This window comes from Ambystoma mexicanum, chromosome 10, assembly GCF_040938575.1.
Source record: "Ambystoma mexicanum isolate Mex_15411 chromosome 10, UKY_AmexF1_1, whole genome shotgun sequence".
Classification (NCBI taxonomy): domain Eukaryota; kingdom Metazoa; phylum Chordata; class Amphibia; order Caudata; family Ambystomatidae; genus Ambystoma; species Ambystoma mexicanum.
In genome coordinates, this window is record NC_090932.1 from 21,789,897 (window position 1) to 21,815,390 (window position 25,494).

General features: G+C 45.5%; 1 protein-coding gene across 2 annotated transcripts in view; it reads right to left on the reverse strand.

The window, feature by feature from the left end:
- LOC138491110 (uncharacterized) overlaps nucleotides 1-25,494 on the reverse strand; it is a 578,562-nt gene that overhangs the window by 89,610 nt on the left and 463,458 nt on the right. Inside the window, exons 90-93 of one of the 2 annotated variants that reach the window (XM_069617433.1) lie at nucleotides 21,044-21,327; nucleotides 18,393-18,664; nucleotides 12,964-14,013; nucleotides 7,001-7,135 (exon numbers count right to left, since the gene is read on the reverse strand). In XM_069617433.1, coding sequence (XP_069473534.1) covers nucleotides 7,001-7,135; nucleotides 12,964-14,013; nucleotides 18,393-18,664; nucleotides 21,044-21,327 — 1,741 coding nt within the window. The remainder of the gene's footprint in view (nucleotides 1-7,000; nucleotides 7,136-12,963; nucleotides 14,014-18,392; nucleotides 18,665-21,043; nucleotides 21,328-25,494) is intronic. The other variant, XM_069617434.1, reaches the window with a different exon arrangement.

The window sequence follows — 25,494 nt, forward strand, 5'->3', positions numbered from 1 at the left end:
AGTGACGGAGAGCGGAGTGAGATTGATTTGGCATGGGAATATGCTTGAGCTGGAGTTGTCGCCGAGCGCTCACCCTCATTTCCTTGCCAAACTCAGTCCTGAAGATGCCTCTACACTATCTTCCTGTGCACAGTGTCTCCTGTTGGTCAGTTCAAAGTAACAAGGCTGCACAAAATAATTTTCTGCCTTTTTTGTTTCCCGTCTGTTTCATCATTAATATAAACCAATATGTAAGGCTTTGATGTTCTAGAATCATGCCACGATCTACAGCAAGAACATTTCAGGCAAGGAACTAGGGTGACATAACTCGGGTCCATCAGGGCTACCAAATGGGACCTACAACCACCACGTGTGGACCCGTTGCATGGGTAGGGTGACAAAATACCATTGCATTTGGAGTGGCATGTGCCATGCACCTGTCCCACCTAGAGTTTACTTTGTATATTGACATTTAACTGAATGCATCAATTAATAGAGGGGTTTGTTTGTGCCCAGGTCTTGATATGGATCCGTTTCTTCCTAGGCAATGATAGGGCTTACCTTTGGTCCAGGTCTTGCTAGGGATAAGCTTGTGCCTAGGTTTTGATATGGATTAATGTGTGCCCAGGCCTTGATAGGGATTAGCTTGTGCCTAGGTTTTGATATGGATTAATGTGTGCCCAGGCCTTGATAGGGATTAGCCTGTGCCTAGGTTTTGATATGGATTAATGTGTGCCCAGGCCTTGATAGGGATTAGCCTGTGCCTAGGTTTTGATATGGATTAATGTGTGCCCAGGCCTTGATAGGGATTAGCCTGTGCCTAGGTTTTGATATGGATTAATGTGTGCCCAGGCCTTGATAGGGATTAGCCTGTGCCTAGGTTTTCATATGGATTAATGTGTGCCCAGGCCTTGATAGGGATTAGCCTGTGCCTAGGTTTTGATATGGATTAATGTGTGCCCAGGCCTTGATAGGGATTAGCCTGTGCCTAGGTTTTGATATGGATTAATGTGTGCCCAGGCCTTGATAGGGATTAGCCTGTGCCTAGGTTTTCATATGGATTAATGTGTGCCCAGGCCTTGATAGGGATTAGCCTGTGCCTAGGTTTTGATATGGATTAATGTGTGCCCAGGCCTTGATAGGGATTAGCCTGTGCCTAGGTTTTGATATGGATTAATGTGTGCCCAGGCCTTGATAGGGATTAGCCTGTGCCTAGGTTTTGATATGGATTAATGTGTGCCCAGGCCTTGATAGGGATTAGCCTGTGCCTAGGTTTTCATATGGATTAATGTGTGCCCAGGCCTTGATAGGGATTAGCCTGTGCCTAGGTTTTGATATGGATTAATGTGTGCCCAGGCCTTGATAGGGATTAGCCTGTGCCTAGGTTTTGATATGGATTAATGTGTGCCCAGGCCTTGATAGGGATTAGCCTGTGCCTAGGTTTTCATATGGATTAATGTGTGCCCAGGCCTTGATAGGGATTAGCCTGTGCCTAGGTTTTGATATGGATTAATGTGTGCCCAGGCCTTGATAGGGATTAGCCTGTGCCTAGGTTTTGATATGGATTAATGTGTGCCCAGGTATACATATGGATCCGTTTCTTCCTAGGCAATGATAGGGATTACCTTTGGTCGAGGTCCTGATAGGGATTAAGCTCCTGGCAATGAGGAGGGATTGGCTTGTTCCTAGGTGTTGATAGGGATTCATTTGTGCCCAGGTGTTGATCAGGATCCTTGTTCTCAGGTCTAGAAAGGGATTAGTTTGTGCCCAGGTCCTGATAGGGATTAGTTTGTGGATAGGTTTTGATAGCGGTAGCTTGTGCCCAATTGTTGATCAGGATTTGCTGGCTCCCAGGTTTTGGCAGGAAATACCTTGTGCCCAGGTCTTGAAGGGGATTAGATTTTGCTCAGGTCTTTAAAGGGATTAGCTTGTGCCCCGGTGCATTTCAAGATTAGCCTGTTCTCCGGTCTTGATAGGGATTAGCTTTTGCCCAGGACTTGATAAGGATTAGCTGGCTCCCAGGTGGTGATAGGGATTAGCTTGTTCCCAGGTCTCAATAAGAATTAGCTGGTGCTCAGGCCTTGATAAGGATTAGCTGGCTCCCAGGTGGTAATAGGGATACATTTGTTTCCAGGCCTCGATAGGAATCATCTGGTGCCCAGGTATTGATAGAGATTAGCTGTCTCCCAGGTGTCAGCAGGGATTAGTATGTTCCAGATCTTGATAGGGATTAGCTTGTGCCTAGATTTTTATATGGATTAGGTTGTTACCAGGTCTTGATAGGGAGTATATTGTGCCCAATTGTTGATCAAGATTAGCTGGCTCCCAGGTGTTGGCAGGGATTAGTATGTTCCAGGTTTTGATAGGGTTTAGATTGCGGCTATGTGTTGATCAGGATTAGCTGTATCCCAGGTGGTGATAGGGATTATCTTGTTCCCAGGTCTCTATAGGAATTAGCTGGTGCCCAGGTATTGATAGGGATTAGCTGTCTCCCAGGTGTTGGCAGAGATAAGTATGTTCCAGGTTTTGAAAGGGTTTAGGTTGCGGTTAAGTGTTCATAAGGATTAGCTGGCTCCCAGGTGGTGATATGGATTAGTTTGTTTCCAGGCCTCGATAAGAATTAGCTGGTGCCCAGATATTGATAGGGATTAGTTTGTGGCTAGGTTTGGATATGGATTAGGTTGTTACCAGGTTTTGATAGGAGTAACTTGTGCCCAATTGTTGATCAGGAGTAGCTGCTCCCAGGATTTTGACAGGGATTAGTATGTTCCAGGTTTTGATAGGGTTTAGGTTGTGGCTAGGTGTTGATAAGGATTAGCTGTCTCCCAGGTGTTGGCAGGGATTAATATGTTCCAGGTTTTGATAGGGTTTTGGTTGCGGCTAGGTGTTGATAAGGATTAGCTGTCTCCCAGGTGTTGGCAGGGATTAGTATGTTCCAGGTTTTGATAGGGTTCAGGTTGCGGCTAGGTGTTGATAAGGATTAGCTATCTCCCAGGTGTTGGCAGGGATTAGTATGTTCCAGGTTTTGATAGTGTTTAGGTTGCGGCTAGGTGTTGATAAGGATTAGCTGTCTCCCAGGTGTTGGCAGGGATTAGTATGTTTCAGGTTTTGATAGGGTTCAGGTTGCGGCTAGGTGTTGATAAGGATTAGCTGTCTCACAGGTGTTGGTACGGATTAGTATGTTTCAGGTTTTCATAGGGTTCAGGTTGCGGCTAGGTGTTGATAAGGATTAGCTGTCTCCCAGGTGTTGGCAGGGATTAGTATGTTCCAGGTTTTGATAGGGCTTAGGTTGTGGCTAGGTGTTGATAAGGATTAGCTGTCTCCCAGGTGTTGGCAGGGATTAGTATGTTTCAGGTTTTGATAGGGTTCAGGTTGCGGCTAGGTGTTGATAAGGATTAGCTGTCTCACAGGTGTTGGCAGGGATTAGTATGTTCCAGGTTTTGATAGGGTTCAGGTTGCCGCTAGGTGTTGATAAGGATTAGCTGTCTCACAGGTGTTGATAGGGATTAGTATGTTTCAGGTTTTGATAGGGTTCAGGTTGCGGCTAGGTGTTGATAAGGATTAGCTGTCTCCCAGGTGTTGGCAGGGATTAGTATGTTCCAGGTTTTGATAGGGCTTAGGTTGTGGCTAGGTGTTGATAAGGATTAGCTGTCTCCCAGGTGTTGGCAGGGATTAGTATGTTCCAGGTTTTGATAGGGTTCAGATTGCGGCTAGGTGTTGATAAGGATTAGCTGTCTCCAAGGTGTTGGCAGGGATTAGTATGTTGCAGGTTTTGATAGGGTTCAGGTTGCGGCTAGGTGTTGATAAGGATTAGCTGTCTTCCAGGTGTTGGCAGGGATTAGTATGTTCCAGGTTTTGATAGGGTTTAGGTTGCGGCTAGGTGTTGATAAGGATTAGCTGTCTCCCAGGTGTTGATAGGGATTAGTATGTTTCCGGTTTTGATAGGGTTCAGGTTGCGGCTAGGTGTTGATAAGGATTAGCTGTCTCCCAGGTGTTGGCAGGGATTAGTATGTTCCAGGTTTTGATAGGGTTCAGGTTGCGGCTAGGTGTTGATAAGGATTAGCTGTCTCCCAGGTGTTGATAGGGATTAGTATGTTTCCGGTTTTGATAGGGTTCAGGTTGCGGCTAGGTGTTGATAAGGATTAGCTGTCTCCCAGGTGTTGGCAGGGATTAGTATGTTCCAGGTATTGATAGGGTTCAGGTTGCGGCTAGGTGTTGATAAGGATTAGCAGTCTCCCAGGTGTTGGCAGGGATTAGTATGTTCCAGGTTTTGATAGGGCTTAGGTTGTGGCTAGGTGTTGATAAGGGTTAGCTGTCTCCCAGGTGTTGGCAGGGATTAGTATGTTCCAGGTTTTGATAGGGTTCAGATTGCGGCTAGGTGTTGATAAGGATTAGCTGTCTCCAAGGTGTTGGCAGGGATTAGTATGTTGCAGGTTTTGATAGGGTTCAGGTTGCGGCTAGGTGTTGATAAGGATTAGCTGTCTCCCAGGTGTTGATAGGGATTAGTATGTTTCCGGTTTTGATAGGGTTCAGGTTGCGGCTAGGTGTTGATAAGGATTAGCTGTCTCCCAGGTGTTGGCAGGGATTAGTATGTTCCAGGTTTTGATAGGGTTCAGGTTGCGGCTAGGTGTTGATAAGGATTAGCTGTCTCCAAGGTGTTGGCAGGGATTAGTATGTTGCAGGTTTTGATAGGGTTCAGGTTGCGGCTAGGTGTTGATAAGGATTAGCTGTCTTCCAGGTGTTGGCAGGGATTAGTATGTTCCAGGTTTTGATAGGGTTTAGGTTGCGGCTAGGTGTTGATAAGGATTAGCTGTCTCCCAGGTGTTGATAGGGATTAGTATGTTTCCGGTTTTGATAGGGTTCAGGTTGCGGCTAGGTGTTGATAAGGATTAGCTGTCTCCCAGGTGTTGGCAGGGATTAGTATGTTTCAGGTTTTGATAGGGTTCAGGTTGCGGCTAGGTGTTGATAAGGATTAGCTGTCTCACAGGTGTTGGCAGGGATTAGTATGTTCCAGGTTTTGATAGGGTTCAGGTTGCCGCTAGGTGTTGATAAGGATTAGCTGTCTCACAGGTGTTGATAGGGATTAGTATGTTTCAGGTTTTGATAGGGTTCAGGTTGCGGCTAGGTGTTGATAAGGATTAGCTGTCTCCCAGGTGTTGGCAGGGATTAGTATGTTCCAGGTTTTGATAGGGCTTAGGTTGTGGCTAGGTGTTGATAAGGATTAGCTGTCTCCCAGGTGTTGGCAGGGATTAGTATGTTCCAGGTTTTGATAGGGTTCAGATTGCGGCTAGGTGTTGATAAGGATTAGCTGTCTCCAAGGTGTTGGCAGGGATTAGTATGTTGCAGGTTTTGATAGGGTTCAGGTTGCGGCTAGGTGTTGATAAGGATTAGCTGTCTTCCAGGTGTTGGCAGGGATTAGTATGTTCCAGGTTTTGATAGGGTTTAGGTTGCGGCTAGGTGTTGATAAGGATTAGCTGTCTCCCAGGTGTTGATAGGGATTAGTATGTTTCCGGTTTTGATAGGGTTCAGGTTGCGGCTAGGTGTTGATAAGGATTAGCTGTCTCCCAGGTGTTGGCAGGGATTAGTATGTTCCAGGTTTTGATAGGGTTCAGGTTGCGGCTAGGTGTTGATAAGGATTAGCTGTCTCCCAGGTGTTGATAGGGATTAGTATGTTTCCGGTTTTGATAGGGTTCAGGTTGCGGCTAGGTGTTGATAAGGATTAGCTGTCTCCCAGGTGTTGGCAGGGATTAGTATGTTCCAGGTTTTGATAGGGTTCAGGTTGCGGCTAGGTGTTGATAAGGATTAGCTGTCTCCCAGGTGTTGGCAGGGATTAGTATGTTCCAGGTTTTGATAGGGTTCAGGTTGCGGCTAGGTGTTGATAAGGATTAGCAGTCTCCCAGGTGTTGGCAGGGATTAGTATGTTCCAGGTTTTGATAGGGCTTAGGTTGTGGCTAGGTGTTGATAAGGATTAGCTGTCTCCCAGGTGTTGGCAGGGATTAGTATGTTCCAGGTTTTGATAGGGTTCAGATTGCGGCTAGGTGTTGATAAGGATTAGCTGTCTCCAAGGTGTTGGCAGGGATTAGTATGTTGCAGGTTTTGATAGGGTTCAGGTTGCGGCTAGGTGTTGATAAGGATTAGCTGTCTCCCAGGTGTTGATAGGGATTAGTATGTTTCCGGTTTTGATAGGGTTCAGGTTGCGGCTAGGTGTTGATAAGGATTAGCTGTCTCCCAGGTGTTGGCAGGGATTAGTATGTTCCAGGTTTTGATAGGGTTCAGGTTGCGGCTAGGTGTTGATAAGGATTAGCTGTCTCCCAGGTGTTGATAGGGATTAGTATGTTTCCGGTTTTGATAGGGTTCAGGTTGCGGCTAGGTGTTGATAAGGATTAGCTGTCTCCCAGGTGTTGGCAGGGATTAGTATGTTCCAGGTTTTGATAGGGTTCAGGTTGCGGCTAGGTGTTGATTGGAATACAATTGTGTCCAGTTGTTCATAAGGATAAGCTTGCTCCCTATCTTTGCATATATTCAGTGAAGCACAGGGAGATTACATGCGTTGCCAGGTTCACACCATTTGTTCAAGTGGCAATGCCAGGATTAAAAGTCAGGTCTTCTGCTCCAACAGCCAATAATCTATTAAGTAGGCCACATCCTCTACCCTTTCCTGGGGTTCATCTGAATTTTGAGGTCAGGGGCTGTTTTTCTTTTGAGTTGTATGGAACATGACTGGTTCATTTCTTACAAGGGTACATTTCCGCACTGCACGGCTAAACTTTTGATTCTTTTGCGTTTCTTTCTACTTAGTGCTGTACACACAGACTTTACAGAGCACTTACAATACATTAGAGGGGAGACACATGTCAAGGCAGAAGGTAGCTTTGATTTTAAAGAACACAGGGACCTAGTTATTCTAACATTTCAAATCAAGCTTAACATGAAAGGACAGAAGACCTGCCTTACCAAGCTGAAAGGGTGTCTGTACAGAGGGGGCACACCAATAATTGATATTTATTTATGATATCCTTACTTGTGCCTGGAGGATGCGTTGTAGTGGTTGGGCTCTGAGTTGTTGTGGTAGTCGAACGAGTAGTCGTTGTATGGGTTGTAGTGGTTGAAGCGGTGGACGTTTTCGGCGGAAGAGGAGTTGACGTCGGTAGTGTAGCTGCAACATGTCATTGGATGCAAAAAGAACATATTCAATTCAAGGCAACACAGCACAAAAGATTTTATGAGATCATAGACATGGCAAAAGAGACCTTTAGTATGTATGGGTCATATTGAAATATCCTGAGGCTGTGCAGTGAAATGTTAGTTTATTCACAGAACCATGAATGGTGACTATAACGACACTCATCCACCCACTCCCTGCCTACTCTTGACACCCAGACCCTACATACACTACTACTTGAGTCACGTAGTCCTGATACATATAGTAGCAATCAGTGAAAGAGAATAATAGTCATAATACCTACTATTACAGACTGCACTCTACTCGCAAGGGCTGACATAGCAGGCATTATTATACATTTTGATGGTTCTCCGTTTTTTAACATGGACAGGATGAAAGGCTGAGTCTACTCTGTCGGAATTTAAAGCTGTGAACCGTGGGTTGGGAGAGGTGCCTGATACCCTTCGCTCGCTGAGTTGCGACCCCAGAACAGTAGCAGGTACAGGCAGGATAGGTTTTAAAGTATAATTGGGGCTATCTAAGCAGAACAACTTTCACATGTTTTACTTATTACATGTGTGTACCTTAAAATGACTTACTTGCACCCTCCTTTTATCTGAAGCTAGAAGCGAGGCTCTGGATTTGAATGATTCGCATTTCAGGAGGCAGGGTCCCCGTTATGGTCCATACCTCTGGACAGAGGGGAGGGCACACGATGGGGACCCTCCCCTTTGATTTTCAGGGGAGGGAGTGGTGGAGTCTAAGAGCACACACCTAGGAGCCACTAAAGGTGCAGGGTGAACTCCAGCTGTGGAAACCTTTGCAGTGGGAGCGTGCATTAACAGCAGAGTATCTCAGACTGTACATCAGGACCCCAGTAAAGACCACTGTGGTGGGGCGGGCACAGGCCTAGGATGGGGCTGCCCGGTGAGACCAGGTCACCTAACGCAATGTCTGCCTTACTAGTGTTGCAAATGGAGTGAGCCAAACCTGGTGACCATGAGTTTCCGAAGGAAATGGGGTGTCACGCAAAAGCTTGATAAACCTTTGATGAACTTGGTTCGGGCTGTATGTGAAAGTCCTCACTTGCGTTACACTTGCGGGGGACGTGCTTTACCTTAATTTCGTGTGCAAGCCCCCGCCTGCAGGCGGTAGACCAGTAGGGGTCCACATAGCCTTAGACCCCACCCTGCGAAGCATTAGGACACCCCACACTTTGCCAATACAGTGCAAGGTAGCTGTGGTTGCTCAGTAGGGTAGTGCACCCAAACTAACACTGCGGTCATGAATTCTGACAAGGACTGGCCCTAAGGCACCTTCATGGCAGCGTCACTGCTGCCATTTACAGAGGGGGCTTGTGGGACTTCAGGCACTAATGCAGTGCACCACCACGGCACATTATTATTTTCAGTTAGCCCTATAATAGTTCACGAAACCTGTATTTTCTTACAGCTCTGAGCCCTATCAGAAAACATGTTTGCAGCAGATGCTGAATTTGCTCTTGGAAAAATGTGCACATTGCAGCTGCTGCAAGTTGTGCCTGATTTGCAAAACTACAAATAATACCATTTGCAACTATCCACCCCCCTTCGTTAAGATGGTGGTGGGTTTAGTTGGTGGGAAGAGAGGGTAAATGCAAGAATACTTTGCTGCTGTGTTAATGTTAATGTTAAAGGTATTTATATCGCGCACCGTCACCAACGGAATTGGTTTCCAGGCGCTCTGGCGGATCTGTAAACAAGAAGGCGGGCGGGGTTAGTCGAGTGAAGAGGGAGTAGGATAGGGAGAGGAGTGCGCTGCTGTTGACAGCTGACTTCAGTTCGGTTTTCACCGTGCGCTGAGCTTTGGGGTGAATATTGGACCGATGCGAGACCTTGTGTGCCATTGTTGCCGTTTATGTGTTGTTTGTTGTTGCGGTGTGGTGAAGTGCGTGCGGTTTGCTGAGCAAGAAGACGGTTGTGTGGATTTTCGTGTGAGTTAAGTATGCAGCTGCACTATGTGTCTTGTGACCAGAGCATAGAATATGTGTGCCCTGCGAGGCGCCTGGCACTATACCTCAAGACACACCCACTTTGCACATGGAAAATGAGTGTGAATGGAGAAGCGGGATGCTCAGGCAACTCATTCTGGAGAGCCTTGACTCACAAAAGGGACCGTGCTCCTGTAGCAATTTTCTACTGTTCCAACCCGGCTGAGTCCATGCGAGCACATGTGACTTTTTGTTAAACATTTGTATCTGAATGCGGTCCAGTTTCTGCAAAGTTTGGCCCCTTCTTTAGGTAACACAATAGAATGCTCTTACGTTCCCCTGCATCAGAATTCTGAAACGGTTCGGAGGTTTTGAAGATTTTGCTGAAAACCGAAGACTTGGTACACTGTACTTTAACCTTTGTGCCCAGAGCTTGAATGGGTTCCTCAATGAGCCCCTCATCTAATCTCCGCACCCTGAGGTCTGGTTCTAAAAATGACCCACGCTCAGGCTTTCCATGGAGTCCAGACTGTGAAGTAAGGAGTCATCAGAAGGTTTTAAAAAATGTGATGCTTTCTAAAGCTGGTACAACACATGTATCAAAGAGAATAGGAAGGCATGTTTTTCTAGAAGGGCTGTCACCTGATCTGATCAGTTCCCATATCTGCTCTATTGATTAGATTATGGGATTTTAAAGATGCAGAACTTGCCACTAACACAAACGACATCACATGATCCACACAACTGTGGCCAGCTGCAAATGAACACAATGATACCTGCAAGTTAAGGGGTGCCCTGTGCGGTGTCACTACAAGACACACCCACATTGCAATTTGAAAAATTGATGTGTCTGGATGAAGGCAAAAGCCAGGCAATTAGACATACACACACGTACACACACACCTTGATTCATAAAAAGATTAACTCTGCTCCTGTAACAACTTTCCTCTTTCCTGACCTGGCAGATGGGCAAATCCGGTGAAATACTCTTTATAGAATATATTACTATAGTATCGTACTCCCAATAGAGAGGGCTGGCAAGAATGTGTAGTGTGGCAGAGCGGAATGCAACATTGATCAAGCAGCAGAAGTTTGATGCACTGTTACTTTTGCCTCAAGGGTGGGGTGGCAAAAATAACTCCACCATTGAAGAAGAGCTATTGGTGATTAAATGGGCAATGGAGAAGTTTCAGCCATTTCTGTGGGGTATTAAAATTCAGTGAGATCTGATCACAAACCTTTAAAGGAGATACTCTCCCCGAAGGGTTTAGATAAAGTATCATCCAAAATTCGCAAGTGGGTGACGCGTTTACATACAACTGGGAAATGGAGTATCTTCCATGTGTGAGGAACAAGGCAGTGGACTGTCTTTCAAGGTTGACGAATTTGATAGAGGATGAAAGTGATGAGGAGGATAGAGAACATGAAGTGTTGAGTGTCAACCAAGAAGTCATCTTAGAGGGTGAGTGGCGTGAAGCCATGTTATCAGACGCTGTATTGATTGACGTCAAGTTGAGACTTGAAGCTGGTTTGAAGAGCAGTCAAATCAAAAGAGGTGTAATCCCTGATGCTATTATACTTGCCTTTGATGAGCTTCTGATAAAGGATGTTTTGGTATTGAGGGGAGACAAGTTATTCCCACCTGTAGGGGTTCGGGAAATAATTTATTTGAGAGATGGCCCATGAAGGGCATCAAGGAATATCCAAGACAAAACTATTGAGACAAGGTTATTGGTGGCCTGGAATGGATGTGCAAGTTGAAATGGTTGTCTGGGAGTGCACAGTGTGTAAGTTCTGCAAAGGGTTATGCCACGAGGGTGGAACCCTTGATGTTGATGTCTATTCCCTCGATGCCTTGGGAAAGGGTAGGTTTGGACATTGTTGGACTGGTGAGGTCTCACAGACTGCTCAAATATTGTATTGTGCTAGTGGACATGCTGTCGCATTGGGTAGAGATTGCTTGGGTACAAAATGTATGTACCAGAGACATCATCACATTTCTTGATCAGACTTTCAGAAGAGAAGGTTATCCCATCACCATTATAACAAGCAATGGTGTTCAGCTAATTTCAGAGAAGATGGGTGTTTTGAAAAAGAATGGCATAGAACACAATACAAGTTCAATTTACCATCCCGAGATGAATGATATTGTCGAGAGATTTAATAGGGTGATTAAACAAAGTATCAGATCTGCCATCTCAGAAAGGGGGATTGGAGAAAGGCTGCTGAGGACACTGTTGTGGCCCACAGATTTACACCTCATGCCACTACGGGAGTGTCTCCCTTCAAGGTTTTAAGGGGTAGGAAACCAAATACCAGGGTTTGCCCAGCCTGGCTAGTGAGAGCATGTGTGAAAAATATTGATGTGGAGGTATCAAGCGTAATATTGCCAAGTATCAGGAGTACAACATATCCTGCTTTGAAGTCAGAAATTCCACCAAGGAAAGTTTAATCAAAAGAGGCAATGGGGTGCGAATAAAACTTCCTCACACCAGGATGGAAGGAGGTGTTCATTGGTCCAAGCCGATAGAGGTAACAGAAAGGTTACATAGTGCTGTAAAAGTGGCAGATGGAAGAGTCTGGAATGTTAACAGAGTCTGCACATGTTTAAAGAAACATTCTGTTGTGCATGTCGGAAAGGAGCTAGTGCTCCCAACAGTGGTGATAAGAAGGATACCTTAGTACAAGGTTATTGTGTTCACAAAGAGATAAGTCAGTCCAAGGTTCATGACCATAAGTAGAAAAGTCAACGTGAGTATGGAATTCGTCCAGTACAAAGCCATGGAAAACCTTTGTATTTTAAAGTTTATATAATATAGTGCTCAAGTGTTGATGTTATATGCGCTAAAGTACAATTTTTACCTGATAGTTTTTCCTGTACATAGTTCTTTGGCTGCAGTTATATGTATTTGCTCATTTTGTTATTATTAATTTTCAAGTTCTTGCTTACCAATGTTTTCTATTTCAGTTGAAATGTTTAATGTTGTGAAGAAGGGGGATATGTAGCATCTTACTCCTAAAAGAGAGGGCTGGCAATAATGTGTAGTGTGACAGAGCAGGATGTAGAATGTGGAACCTTAGGGGAAGATTTCACTGTTATAGAGTCAGTTGGGTTTTAGCCATAAAAGTGTGCAGAAAGTATCCGTTGGGTTTATACATGTCAACTTAATAAAGGTATTTCTTCTACTCACTGTACAGTAGATTATTTCAGTTACCCTTTAAGTGGCCATCTTTTCCAAAGTTTGACAGCACTTTCGTGTAAGAAAGTAGAAAACAGAAAAGTAAAGTTTCCATTTCATGCTATTTTTCTGTTCCAGGAACTTTCACTTGGGATTCTTAACTTTGCATGCAACAATGGACCTGATCCAGGAAACAAGACTTACACAGGCAAATGCATGCAGACACAGAGAGAACATGCACTCCATGCACTTTGCCTCCCCCAAAGTATGCGTTACACCCTTCCTACGACACTTCCTTTAAACAGGTTCTTTAATAGCCATTAGATTTCAACTCTATGCTACTGATACACACATTGCTTTTAGCTCGAATAACCCCCAATCCCACTACTCTGCATCATAGTAAAACACCTCATCATTATATCTAACAAAGATGAACCTCTATTTGGTGATGTCGCAGAGGGTCGAACTAGCCAGAGCCCCCGCCCTCTCAAATGAGGTACCCTAACCGCGTCTACACCGAGTGGCACTTGCACCTGAGCATTTAAAGTCATAGAAGAGGTGCTTCATGTGAAGATTACAGTGTAGGGACCAGAGTGGTACAGAGGAAATTGCTTTAGTTCAAAAAGGTAGGCATGTGTAGGTGAAGTCGGAAATTGTAGCAGATCATTCTTTACCTGGTGTGCTTCTTACAGTTGTGCTGGTTCCTGGTGTGCTTGACCTAGCTGTGCTTCTTTCAGTTGTGCTTGTTGGGGGTGTGCTCCTTGTAGTTGTGCTTGTTCTGGGTGGGATTGTTGCAGTTGTGCTGGTTCCTGGTGTGCTTGACGTAGCTGTGCTTCTTCCAGTTGTGCTTGTTGTGGGTGTGCTCCTTGGAGTTGTGCTTGTTCTGGGTGGGATTGTTGCAGTTGTGCTGGTTCCTGGTGTGCTTGACGTAGCTGTGCTTCTTCCAGTTGTGCTTGTTGGGGGTGTGCTCCTTGTAGTTGTGCTTGTTCTGGGTGGGATTGTTATTGTTGTGCTGGTTCCTGGTGTGCTTGACGTAGCTGTGCTTCTTCCAGTTGTGCTTGTTGTGGGTGTGCTCCTTGGAGTTGTGCTTGTTCCTGGTTGGATTGTTTCTGGTGTGCTTTTTTCTGTTGTGCTTGTTGTGGGTGTGCTCCTTGTAGTTGTGCTTGTTCTGGGTGGGATTGTTGCAGTTGTGCTGGTTCCTGGTGTGCTTGACGTAGCTGTGCTTCTTCCAGTTGTGCTTGTTGTTGGTGTACTCCTTGGAGTTGTGCTTGTTCCTGGTTGGATTGTTTCTGGTGTGCTGGTTCCTGGTGTGCTTGACCTAGCTGTGCTTCTTTCAGTTGTGCTTGTTGGGGGTGTGCTCCTTGTAGTTGTGCTTGTTCTGGGTGGGATTGTTGCAGTTGTGCTGGTTCCTGGTGTGCTTGACGTAGCTGTGCTTCTTCCAGTTGTGCTTGTTGTGGGTGTACTCCTTGGAGTTGAGCTTGTTCCTGGTTGGATTGTTTCTGGTGTGCTTCTTTCTGTTGTGCTTGTTGTGGGTGTGCTTCTTTCTGTTGTGCTTGTTGTGGGTGTGCTTCTTTCTGTTGTGCTTGTTGTGGGTGTGCTTCTTTCTGTTGTGCTTGTTGTGGGTGTGCTTCTTTCTGTTGTGCTTGTTGTGGGTGTGCTTCTTTCTGTTGTGCTTGCTGATGTCTTGGAAGGGGTGATTGGAATTGTTGTGGAAGGTGATTTATCTAAGGGTTAGAGCGGAAAATAGTTGTGTGTTATTCTGTATATATTGAAACTAAAACAAAAGTCCCAACTTTGCTTTAAACTACCAAGAGCTACTTCAGCAAAAGGCAAATGTATTGGCACAATGACAAAGAAATTGGATCCCAGAGAAGGAACTGAATCAACAAGTGCCGAGGGTTTCCATCAGCAGTGGGTAAAAGTGCAAGGGTTGCCATTGGCAATGAATGCAAGTGCCAGGGTGCCCATCGGAAGTGAATGCATGTGTCAAGGTTGCCATCAGCAATGAGTAAAAGTGCCGGTGTTGCCAGCAACTGCCAGGGTTGCCATCAGCAGTGAGCACAAGTGGCATGGTTGCCATCAAAAGTGAAGGCGAGTCACAGGGTTGCCATCAGGAGAGAATGCAAGTGCCGGGATTGCCATCAGCAGTGAAAGCAAGTATCAGGGTTGCTATAGGCAGTAAGTGCCAGGGATGCCATCAGCAGTGAATGTAAGTGCCAGGGTTGCCATCGGCAGTGAACGCAAGTGCTGGAGTTACTATTGGCCGTGAATGCAAGTGCCAGGGTTGCCATCAGCAGTGAATGCAAGTGCCAGGGTTGTCATCTGTAGAGAATGTAAGTGCAAGGGTTGCCATCGGCAGTGAGTACAAGTGCCAGGGTTGCCATCGGCAGTGAATGCAAGTGCAGAGATTGCCATCAACAGTGAATGCAAGTGTTGGGGTTGCTATCGGCAGAGAATGCCACTGTTGAGATTGCCATTGGCAATGAATGCAGTTGTCAGGGGTTGCCATTGGGACTGATGAATGCAAGTGTCTGGAATGCCATCAGCCCTGAAATGAAGTGTCAGGTTTGCCATCGGCAGTGCATGCAAGTGTCAGGGTTGCCATCAGCAGTGAATGCAATTGCAAGGATTGCCATCGGCAGTGAATGCAAGTCCTGGGGTTGCCATCAGCAGTGAATGAAAGTGCAGAGACTGCCATCAACAGTGAATGCAAGTGTCAGGGTTGCTATCGGCAGTAAATGCAAGTCCTGGGGTTGCCATCAGCAGTGAATGAAAGTGCAGAGACTGCCATCAACAGTGAATGCAAGTGTCAGGGTTGCTATCGGCAGTGAATGCAAGTGTCGGGATTGCTATCGGCAGTGAATGCAGTGTCGGGGTTGGCATCAGCAGTGAGTATGACACCCTGTTTGGGAATTCAAATGTCTCCATCAGATTTTTATGTTCATGGTGGGTCTCCATAAATGGAAGGGGGGGTGCTAAAACGAGGATCCCTTGCTTGTTGCTACGAGGGGAACACAAATCAACTCATTACGAGGCCCAACAGGTTTAAAACCTATTCTTATCACCTATTATCCCCAGGTAGAGGGGTTGCATGGTAGCTGTCCTTGTTGGAAAATTCTCATCATGCTCCGGGTTAAGCCTGATTTTCCTAGGGTTGGGGCCCTTCTAATGGAAAGCTTTCTGTCTATTATTTCTCGGTTGTTTGAAAGTTAGGCTGAGAGGCTCGGGTGTGGCAAGACGTAGCCCCCAAGGTTACTATGATGAGGGTTGCAAGGTAGACCCCCATGATGATGCACAATTTGATTTAATTTGATTCATTGAGCATTTGTATGGCGCCTATACAACAAGACAGTGTTTCCAGGCGCCACAAGGCAAGGTGGGGTGGAAACAGGAGAGTAAATAATAATAATGGCAAAAGAAAAACAGTAAACATTTGTGGTCCTACTCGGCCGTGTGACATTCGGACGTACAAGTGCTACAACGGAAGTGCAGGAGATGGAGGAAAGAGAGGGGGCGGGGAGGTAGAAGGGAGTGGGCAAGTGCTGGGGGCAGCCAGGGGAGGAGGTCGCTGGCTAAGTGCCTGGGTGGAGCGATGCCAAGGGAGGGATGCACGATCGCCAGGTAGGGGGCCTACAGGGCTAGTGCTGGTGGAGGGGGAGCTGGTGTCGACTGTGAGATACATGAAGGTCCAGGCCACCAGATTTAGCGCCAGTGTGGGGATTAGTAGGGAAGGGGAAGAGAGAAAGAGGCAGCAAAAAGCAGAGTTTGAAGAGGTTTCTGGAACTTGAGGAGGTCTAGTTCGAGTCTGAGAGAGGAAGGGAGGCTGTGCCAAAGAGAGGCACCCGATGAAGAGAGCGACCTGCCCCCCACTTTCTGCTTGAGAAGCATTTGACAAGCAGAGAGTTGGAGATCGAGGAGCGGAGGGCTCTAGCCGGGAGGTATTTAGGGATAGAAAGATGGAGATAGCTTGGTCCAGGCCCCAGAAAGCCTTGTGGATAATGCAGAGGTTCTTGAATGTGATTCTTGCGGCCACCGGGAGCCAGTGGAGACATCTTAGGGCTGAAGAGATACGGTCCTTGGGCTTGAGGCAAAGGATACGTTTTGTAGCCTTAATCTGGATTAGATGAAGGGGGTTAGAAGAAGGCTGAGGCACTTGTGGAACAATGGTAAAAATGTGAGCATAGCAATTAGCAGACGTTAGGGTTCATTAAAAGCAATCCAACCATCACCATTTTTTGGTTGATTCGTAAAGTGCTCCATAGATGTACCCCATGCTACCTGTCACTCAAACTATACCATCTAACTGGACCACTTAAGTGGCCTCTCAAACCAGGTGCATGTACCAAGCAGTGAAGGTTAAAGGTCTTGGGAGGAGAGTGTTTGCTGCTGTGCCAATCAGGCCACAGCAGAACCTTCTTAACCTCTGCTTACCTTCTCTTTATTCCTGCTCTTCCCTCCCACTGGGCTGAGCTCTCTGGAGCAGTCTGTGCATGTAACAAGCACAAGAAACACATCATGAAATAGGGCTGCCGGGTTTCCAGGTGGGACTAAGGGCCGCCTTATGGGTGTGATGGACATGCAGTGTCAGTCATTACTGTTACTGCAGGCAGTATTTACCACCGGGATGGAGGTACAGGTGGCAGATTTCTGGAAATACTGCGTGCACAACGAAATGTTTTCTTGCATTATTTTTCTATTTTTTTAATTTACCCCTCGTTACGGTGACATAAATGTTTTCTATACAGCAGCCGCTGTATTAAAAACACGTAAATGCACACAATGGTAACTCCTGACCCTTTTGTAATGTGCCTGGCAAAGGTGATGAGGAGGGCATTAGCTATGGCACTCTTTTACCCCCTGGCAACTCCCCCAATGCATAGCATTTCCTCCTGTAGGGAAGGGAACACTGTTGCTTCCTTTCAGTGCAGGGACAATGTTTAACAGCTACTGCACACGTTTTAGAATTTTTACATTCATGTCTTGGGTGGAAGTAAAAATTGGAGATGTTTTATGAAGTAGTCAAACTCATTAATAGGTGGTATTTAATGTGTGCGGTATTCCCAAGCAAAATAATCCCCACCTCAAAGTTTGCCAGGTGCTGAAAATAGACAGTATACAGATAAAACAACCTGTGTTACGATTACTGGCAAATGCCTAATGAGGCTTTTAAAGTCTCTGTATTAAGGCTCCTGTGCCCATATCTCTGAGCGAGCTCTTCAAACGATGAACATTACACAGAGGCTTAAGAGGAGGCGTATGAGGCTGGACGTGAGTGCCTCAGTGAGGGAAGACGCTTTGCGGTTCCTTCCTCCCTGGTGTCCAGTGTGGGCTTTGCGGCGCAGTGTGGCAAGGAACAGAGGTAAGAGATGTCTCGTCTGCTTATTGGAGAGCGATCCCCCTGGTACAGAGGATAACCGCCACACCCCCTCACCCACCCCTGCATCCTGGATAGGCAAGTCCCACATATGGACAAGGGCCTGCAGTGAGTGTGGAATTTCCGTCTCAGTATTAGGTTAAAACCTACATGCAGAGACTGGCGACCGGTGACACACGCCTACTAGAGGGATTACCTACCCTACAACCCAAACATTTCTTCCCAAAATTACATTCTTATCATAATGAGCAACCTGCCTCTCTTAGTTTAGGTTTAATTCTCAATTTATTTTCAAGAATGAATGACTGGGATAATGACAACCCATATAGATATATGTTCATGTTTATAACATGACGATCAATACTAAGCTCACTGGTACCCGTGCAAAAAACAATAACCACTTCCTCAAAAGTATGTTGGAACTCATTGTAATTTGACCTGTAAGAATAGCAGATATAAGAATCCTTCCGATATTGTTTAGTCCAATACTGTAGTAATGCGCGCCCGACACTAATGTATGCCAGGGGGCTGGACATGGCATCATTTATGCGGCTGTTCAGCCCCACTGGAATGAGCAGGACTCCAGACCCATGCATTTATCAAAGTAACGCAAATGAAAAAGCGCTTCCTCTGCGATTTTTCCTTTTGCATTAGTTTGCGTGCCTCTTGCCCGATGTACATATTGATATGCATGCATGTAGGCATTTTAATGAAGTCTGAATAATTTACCACAGACGGTCCCCTCCTTCCAGTCTCCCAGATGCACTCCTGCAGCCTGGCAAGCAGCGGCGTAGGAATCCAGGGCGCGGCACAGTTGCACGGAGTTTCCTGCGTTGGCGCACAGGTCGTAGACGCAGCTCTCGAAGTATGACTGAGGTGGAATCAGGGAATGGCAGGGTTTGAAGGGGCCGGTCCATGAAGTCAAGATTTTGCACTGATCTTCAGACACTTGTTGCAATGCAGGTGAGCACACGATGGGCGGAGGAGCAGTGGGCCAGCAACTAATGGAAGAGAAACAAACAGGTAGTCATTTGTAAAAATGCACAGGGAAAGGTGTCAAAAGGGAGGGCAAAGACATTTATTACTGTTCATGTTTTATTATAAAAGTATAAACTGTACCAACATCAACAAACAAACACAAATATCCAGCCCCTACGCTGAGGATGCGGTTCTTATTTCCACATCACCCCAAGGGCTGAGGAAGACACTTGCTGCGCTCCTGAAAAAGTGCAGGGGGCTTCACCTCAGTCTGAATATTGAGAAGTCGAAGGTGATGGTCTTTTAACCCAAATCTACTAAATGTAAAACACTGAAGATTGAAGTAGAAGGTTTAGTCGTTGAACAGGTGAACTATTATGACTATTTGGGACTTAGATTTGAAGAATGTGGCAGCTGGGGTGCCCAGATCACAAAATCGACTGCTACCCTAGAAAAGGTAAGTGGAGCAATCTTGGTGTTCCATGCGAAACATGGAGGCGGTGAAGTTTGCCCAGCTCTGGATTTACTCCAGAAGCAATCCATCCCTGCTGCGATATACGGCTCTGAGTTATGGGGGTATAGTAATATCCAGAAGCTTTGCACGTACGAACACACATTGTTGAAGAAATTGTTGCTGCTCCCTGTAAATTCCCCCACGGCACTGGCCTCGGTTGCCGACCACATCCATGCAAGACCAGCATTATTCTGGGCTAGGCTATGGACACAGCAGGGTTTAGTAGGTTATCAAAATGCAGCACTTCATCTGCTAGCTTTGGTGGGGGGAAAGAGTTTACAATGGGCATCCCACGTTAGGTCCCAGTTTCAGGACCTTGATTTGACCAACGTGTGGACGCACCCCTTAATTCCAGGTTTACCTTCGATCGAGACAGAGAAGTAATGATTGTCTTCTGGCTGATGCCTCGACTCTGGAACTGGGGCCTGGTTACCTTGACTGGAGGCATCAACCAGCTTACAAATTATATCTGGATGTGATTCACCCCCCCTACGAAAAGGCTATGTATTTGCAATTTCGACTGGGGACTCTCTCGGGAGCTTCTTTTTCTCAAAACTGGCTATTAACCTATATGAGCAAATGCCCCCTATGCGATGAGGGCAATGAGAGAGTCACGCATATCCTGTTGCTCTGCAGCAGGACTCTGAGGCTGAGCAAAATGTATCTGAAGCCCATATTGAGAGAGGAAGGGGTCAGACATTTGGACGGCGCTCTGAAAGTCCCGGGTCAGTGTATAGAGGTGCAGGTGGTCAGAGCGACGGCCCATTACATCCATAGAGCATGGCTACTCAGGGAGAAAGCTTAAGTCTTTTAGACAAGCCCAGAACTAGATTATTGCTAATGGTAATGGTAATGGCTGCGAGCAGTAGACTCTCCTCGTCCAGCTTTATCTGTACAAACACGCAAATTTATAATGTAAAGCACTTCCACTTTGTAACGAAGATTCATTCTCTGTTATGCTGGAGTTTAATGTTTTGCCGGGATATGCCAATTTTGGGATGCTGATTTTATAACTTTTTATCTTGAACCATTGTCTTTTTACTTGTGTATACTTGTATGGTTGACTAACCGAAATAAAGTTTATGATGATGATGACAAACATCTGCGTAGAATACTTTGCTCCGAATACTGCTAAAATAAACGACAAGGATACGCTTTCCTGACCTCACAGGTGCTTTCTCCAGGTCAAAACTCATGCCGTTGAAAGGAAACGCAGGAGTTTGCTTCAAATATTATGCACTTTGCTTCTATATTGTTAAGGTCTAGTGATTTATATCATAAATAGGGATGGCTGAGATTAATGTGCGCAAAAGAGATTACGGTGGATTTTGCCCCAAATCCGCTTCAACATCAAATAGTGAATCACTCTATAATGCTGGCATTACTCATCCAGACAAAAAGGGAAAAGCAAACCCATTCATTACACAAATAAAACAATTTTCTAAACAAAAATGAGAATGACTTCTTAAAATGAATCAGTTCATTAAAAAAGAAGGCATTCTTCAATAAAATATGAAAAGTTTAATATAGAAAATCTACCAATCTCTGCCTCAAACAATTGTTAAAATAACCTATCAAGAAGCAATTAATTCCCTGTACGCTAATCTCTACTTGCCACAGAATTGACTCCAAAATTATCTTTCCTGCAAAACCATAACCAAATTTGCTACTTGCAAGAAGAAAATCAAGTTTTGCATTGTCAAGATCACTGAAAATACATAAATATGAAAGAAACAATGATTAAAAATATTAAAAATTGAGGACAAAATATTCAGGAAACTATGTTTTTAATAGAATATGTGCAGGTTGGAATTTGGTCTTGGGCTATAATCCAAGTACCTTGTCTATGTACCATGTGCATTCCTCTGGAAATGAAAGGATTACTCACGGCCATTCGTCGTCAGGTACCCGCCAGCTGTTTCCAAACTCATTGAAGTCTTGGACCACCACTCCACCTGGGGTCAGGAAGTCGTCCACCTGGGTGTCTGTGTAGGTCCCACACAGTCCGCACAAGGCCCCTTTGTAGTATTCCTTAACCCTCACAAACAGCTCATGATCGCCATTAAACTGAAGCTCGAGGCCGAAGTCTGTGGTCACGATCACGTAGGAACCGCTGAGTGCTATGTTCACACCAGGAATATGAGCTGGTAGACCAGTCGAAGCGTGGTTAATCTATGAAAACACGAAAAGGTAAATATATATGGTATTGATTATTCATGCTTTTCCACTCACAAATAATAGAGTCTAAAGCTACAGTATTCAAACTGTGCACCCACAGTCTGAATTCATTTATTTATTTATACAATTTTTTGGGGGCTGGGGGTCTAGATACTAGACTAGAGTCTAGATCCTAGACTCATAAATAAAACTTCTGGTCTTCAGCTTGCAATGAATATCCTGTGAAATGGTACCATTTACCTGCATACAGCTATCATTAAACTAACTTTCTTTCTGTCTAGAGTCTAGATGGAAAGACATTTAGTGTAATGTTAGTCTTGCCTACTCACGGGCCCCCCAGTGCCAGTTGCAAACTGTCTGGCTTTTTACCCAATTTATTTTTAAAAGTGTGATCTAAAATGCAGCATTTTAACGTATCATTCAAAAAAAATCTCTGGGGAAGAACCCTGACGTACATCGCCTTGATTGGTGTGGGCTCCCTCACTACACTCAGTCGCTATGGCATATCTGGGGAAAACATTTATGCTCCTACACTTAAATAATTCACCAGCCACCACTCGCCCTGGGACTGTGCTGGGAGCAGGGAGAGGGGAGCTCAGGGACTGTGGTGGGAGCAGGATGAGGGGAGACATGGGATAGTGATCGGAGTAGTGTGGGGAAAGCCCAGGGACTTTGGTGGAGTAGGGTGGGGAGAGCCCAGGGACTTTGGTGGAGTAGGGTGTGGAGAGCCCAGGGACTTTGGTGGAGTAGGGTGAGGAGAGCCCAGGGACTTTGGTGGAGTAGGGTGAGGAGAGCCCACGGACTTTGGTGGAGTAGTGTGGGGAGAGCCCAGGGACTTTGGTGGAGTAGGGTGGGGAGAGCCCAGGGACTTTGGTGGAGTAGTGTGGGGAGAGCCCAGGGACTTTGGTGGAGTAGGGTGGGGAGAGCCCAGGGACTTTGGTGGAGTAGTGTGGGGAGAGCACAGGGACTTTGGTGGAGTAGTGTGGGGAGAGCCCAGGGACTTTGGTGGAGTAGTGTGGGGAGAGCCCAGGGACTTTGGTGGAGTAGTGTGGGGAGAGGCCAGGGACTGGGCTAGAAGTGGCATGAGGGAGTCCAGAGACTGTGATGGAAGCACAGGGACTATACTGGGAGCAGGGTGCAATGACAGCGCACAAAAGTTCATAGCCATATGGACTTACTGTTCCTGTATATTTGGCATTTTTCAGGGGTCCCGGCCTGCCCACATTTTGCTCAGTGGTTCCCAGGCCAAAAGGTTTGAAGACCACTGGTCTAGAGGCTTCATATAATAAGGAAGGCAGCAGTTTGAGCGCTCTTTGGATCAAGGATTAAAGCCAATTCAGTGATCCAATATGGGGGACTGGGGTTGAGTATTTTAGAACAGAGTAGAGAAAATAGAATCAAAGATAAAAAATGGAACACTGAATCATGACTTCATTCTGCATCAAAGCTTAAGGGTCCGCAAGATAGACCTTGTTAATAGAATGATGGTTGGCCAACAATGACAGGGACAACGAAGAGACAGTCGATGTTTCTATGTACTTTAAACTGAATCATTTCAATATTACATTTGTGAATGAACCAAATGAGTTACGGAACATAAACATCATGATCTGCTTAAGAAACCAAATCAATAAACTAGTATCTTTCATTAATGAGTGTAGTAACTGCACCTCAACCTGCTGCTCTGAATCTGCTGTTTATGCTCCTGTACAGCACCAGGAATGAAGCCCTGGCGGTTTGTGCTTTGAAAGACATAAATAAACAAGAAACTGGATAATCGAGTCCCATTAACAGAAGGCGCACCATTAAATGTGAACATGCCACAGGATTCCCATTGAGCCGCGTGCCACTGATGTTGTGGTGCAAGATCTAAGAGTAAGGATGCGTCACATCACACAGCTCACACCATACATCCTATGGGACAAGTCTGGATCTGCTGCTCGTTCACATCTTTCTTTGTTTTTTGTTTCAATGTATGTGTTATTTTTGTGCGAGCACTCAGAAACAAACATTGCACTATCCAATTGCATATAAAACCATCAAAGATACCATTGATAACATTTAAAAACATGGTTACCCTGTTACCCGATCTTAGCATCCCCTACTGCTTGCTTCTTCTCAACTCCCAAACCTTGGACCTCTGACTGTGTGTGAGTGCCTGCAAATCTACATCGCAGAGGTGACTCACCATTCCTGTGAGTGGGGAGCCACATTACCCAAATATCGTCTGATCCATGCTCTCCCCATGCTCACGGTACTATAAGCATCTCCCCTCACGGTGGCTTCAAGTTCGAAGAGGTGGTGAGAACATTTAACAATCGTTCCCAATCTAATACAATACCCTCCTCTGATTCCAGTTCCACATTATTTTGTAGTATCTACATCTCTGCCAGTCTCCTCCTCTTAATTTCCATCACCCAATGTTGGCGCAGCGGTCCCCTAGGACCTTTCCAAACAAAATCACGATCCTTCTTTTTGCCAGTAATGGAATTGAGTTATTTTTTGTCTGTGTGTATTGTCCCAAATAGGCACAACGTAGGCATCCAAGTCAAGGAACTCTGGAGTAAAGTATGTATTCTATCCACCGCCGCCCTACGGTCGGAATGAATAATCTCCCACTCCCACACTATGTTCCAAAATCCTGCCAAATTCCAGGTACATCTTGGACAGTTGTGGGGCAACTGAATATTGAGGGTATGCAGCTTTGCCGGGGTCATATAGACCCCATGCAGAACATTATATTGGATCAGCTTAAACCGAGCGTTTCTGGATGCCTTCTTCACATGTTCCCATATTCCTATCATTCCTGGTCGGAGACAGTACAACCCATATCTCTTTCCCATTTGGTCTTTACTTTCAATAGCAAGGGGTGCCTCCCAATCGCCAACGTGCCATGGATCCATGAAAACCAATCCCTTCACATCGGCTATCGCAAGGAGAGCCTGTAACACAGTATTCGTTTCTGGCTCTTCCGGGTGCTTTCCCGTATTTCCACCATTCTCCTCACCACCCCGGCTTCAGACAGGAAATGCCCCCGCAGCTTCCCATAAGTGATCGACCATTGTTCAAATGTAGGTAAGACCCCCATCCTTAAAGAAATTCCCCATAGTTGTACATCCCTTAGTCTGCAGAGACGAGCGGCTCATGCTCCTGAGTATTCCCAAAATAGTAGTCAAAACTTAGCGGTAAATCCTGACTACAGCCACCAGTCACCCAAAAATTCACAAAAACCTCTTCCACACTGAACACAAAACATGACTATGCATTTATTTCATATTCCCCTTAGTTCCTGCACAAAGACACTTTTGCACTAATTTGCACTGCCATTTTAATTACTGCAACACTTGTTTTAAAAATGTGATTTTATCGTGTTGCTCGGACTTTAGTTTAACAAGGTCCTCTTTTTATCAACTAACTTTCTGCCCCCTTTTCTGTGGGTATTATTGTTTTTATTTACATCGTATAGTTCTGATTGAAATCGTGCTGCTTTCTGCATGTACGCTTGCGCCGTGAGACTGTACTGTAGTCCTCGCGCACCTTTGTTTGGTACGCAGGCGCATTAGTGCTTGCCGCATTAGAGCCCAGTCGGTTAGTGCCGTTTCATGACGGATCGTGACGATACGCCGCAGAAGACGCTTTGCCGAGCTGTAACATAGGTAACACCCTGCCACCCTCTTTCCTGGCTATACACTTGTTAACACTTGTGTATGAGCGCGACACAAATACTATATCAATAAAATATCAATATCAACCTTACTTTTTGTCCTCCCCATTGCTAATTTCAAACTTTACACATCATGACACTTTCCGCTCAAAAAGCGTCTTTTGAAGCCATGATAAATAGGGTTATCTAGAGGAATTCAGGACAACGGGTATTGCAAATCCTGAAACTAACCCTCTACCCCCAATGCAGACACTGGAAAATCGTCTTTGGGGTGCATTTCAGGTATTGCCTATCAAGAAACCCACTTATCTGACACCCAAATAAACCAAAACATACCAGATATATATGTACATCCATTGTGGTAGAGAACAGCTCTTCTCGTCCTCTCTCAGTGGAAACCAACCAAGATCAAAATATGTCAGCATTGAATAACCAACGGGTTGTTAATGTGAATGATACCTTTGATCAAACGAAATCACTACACGAAATAGAGAGCT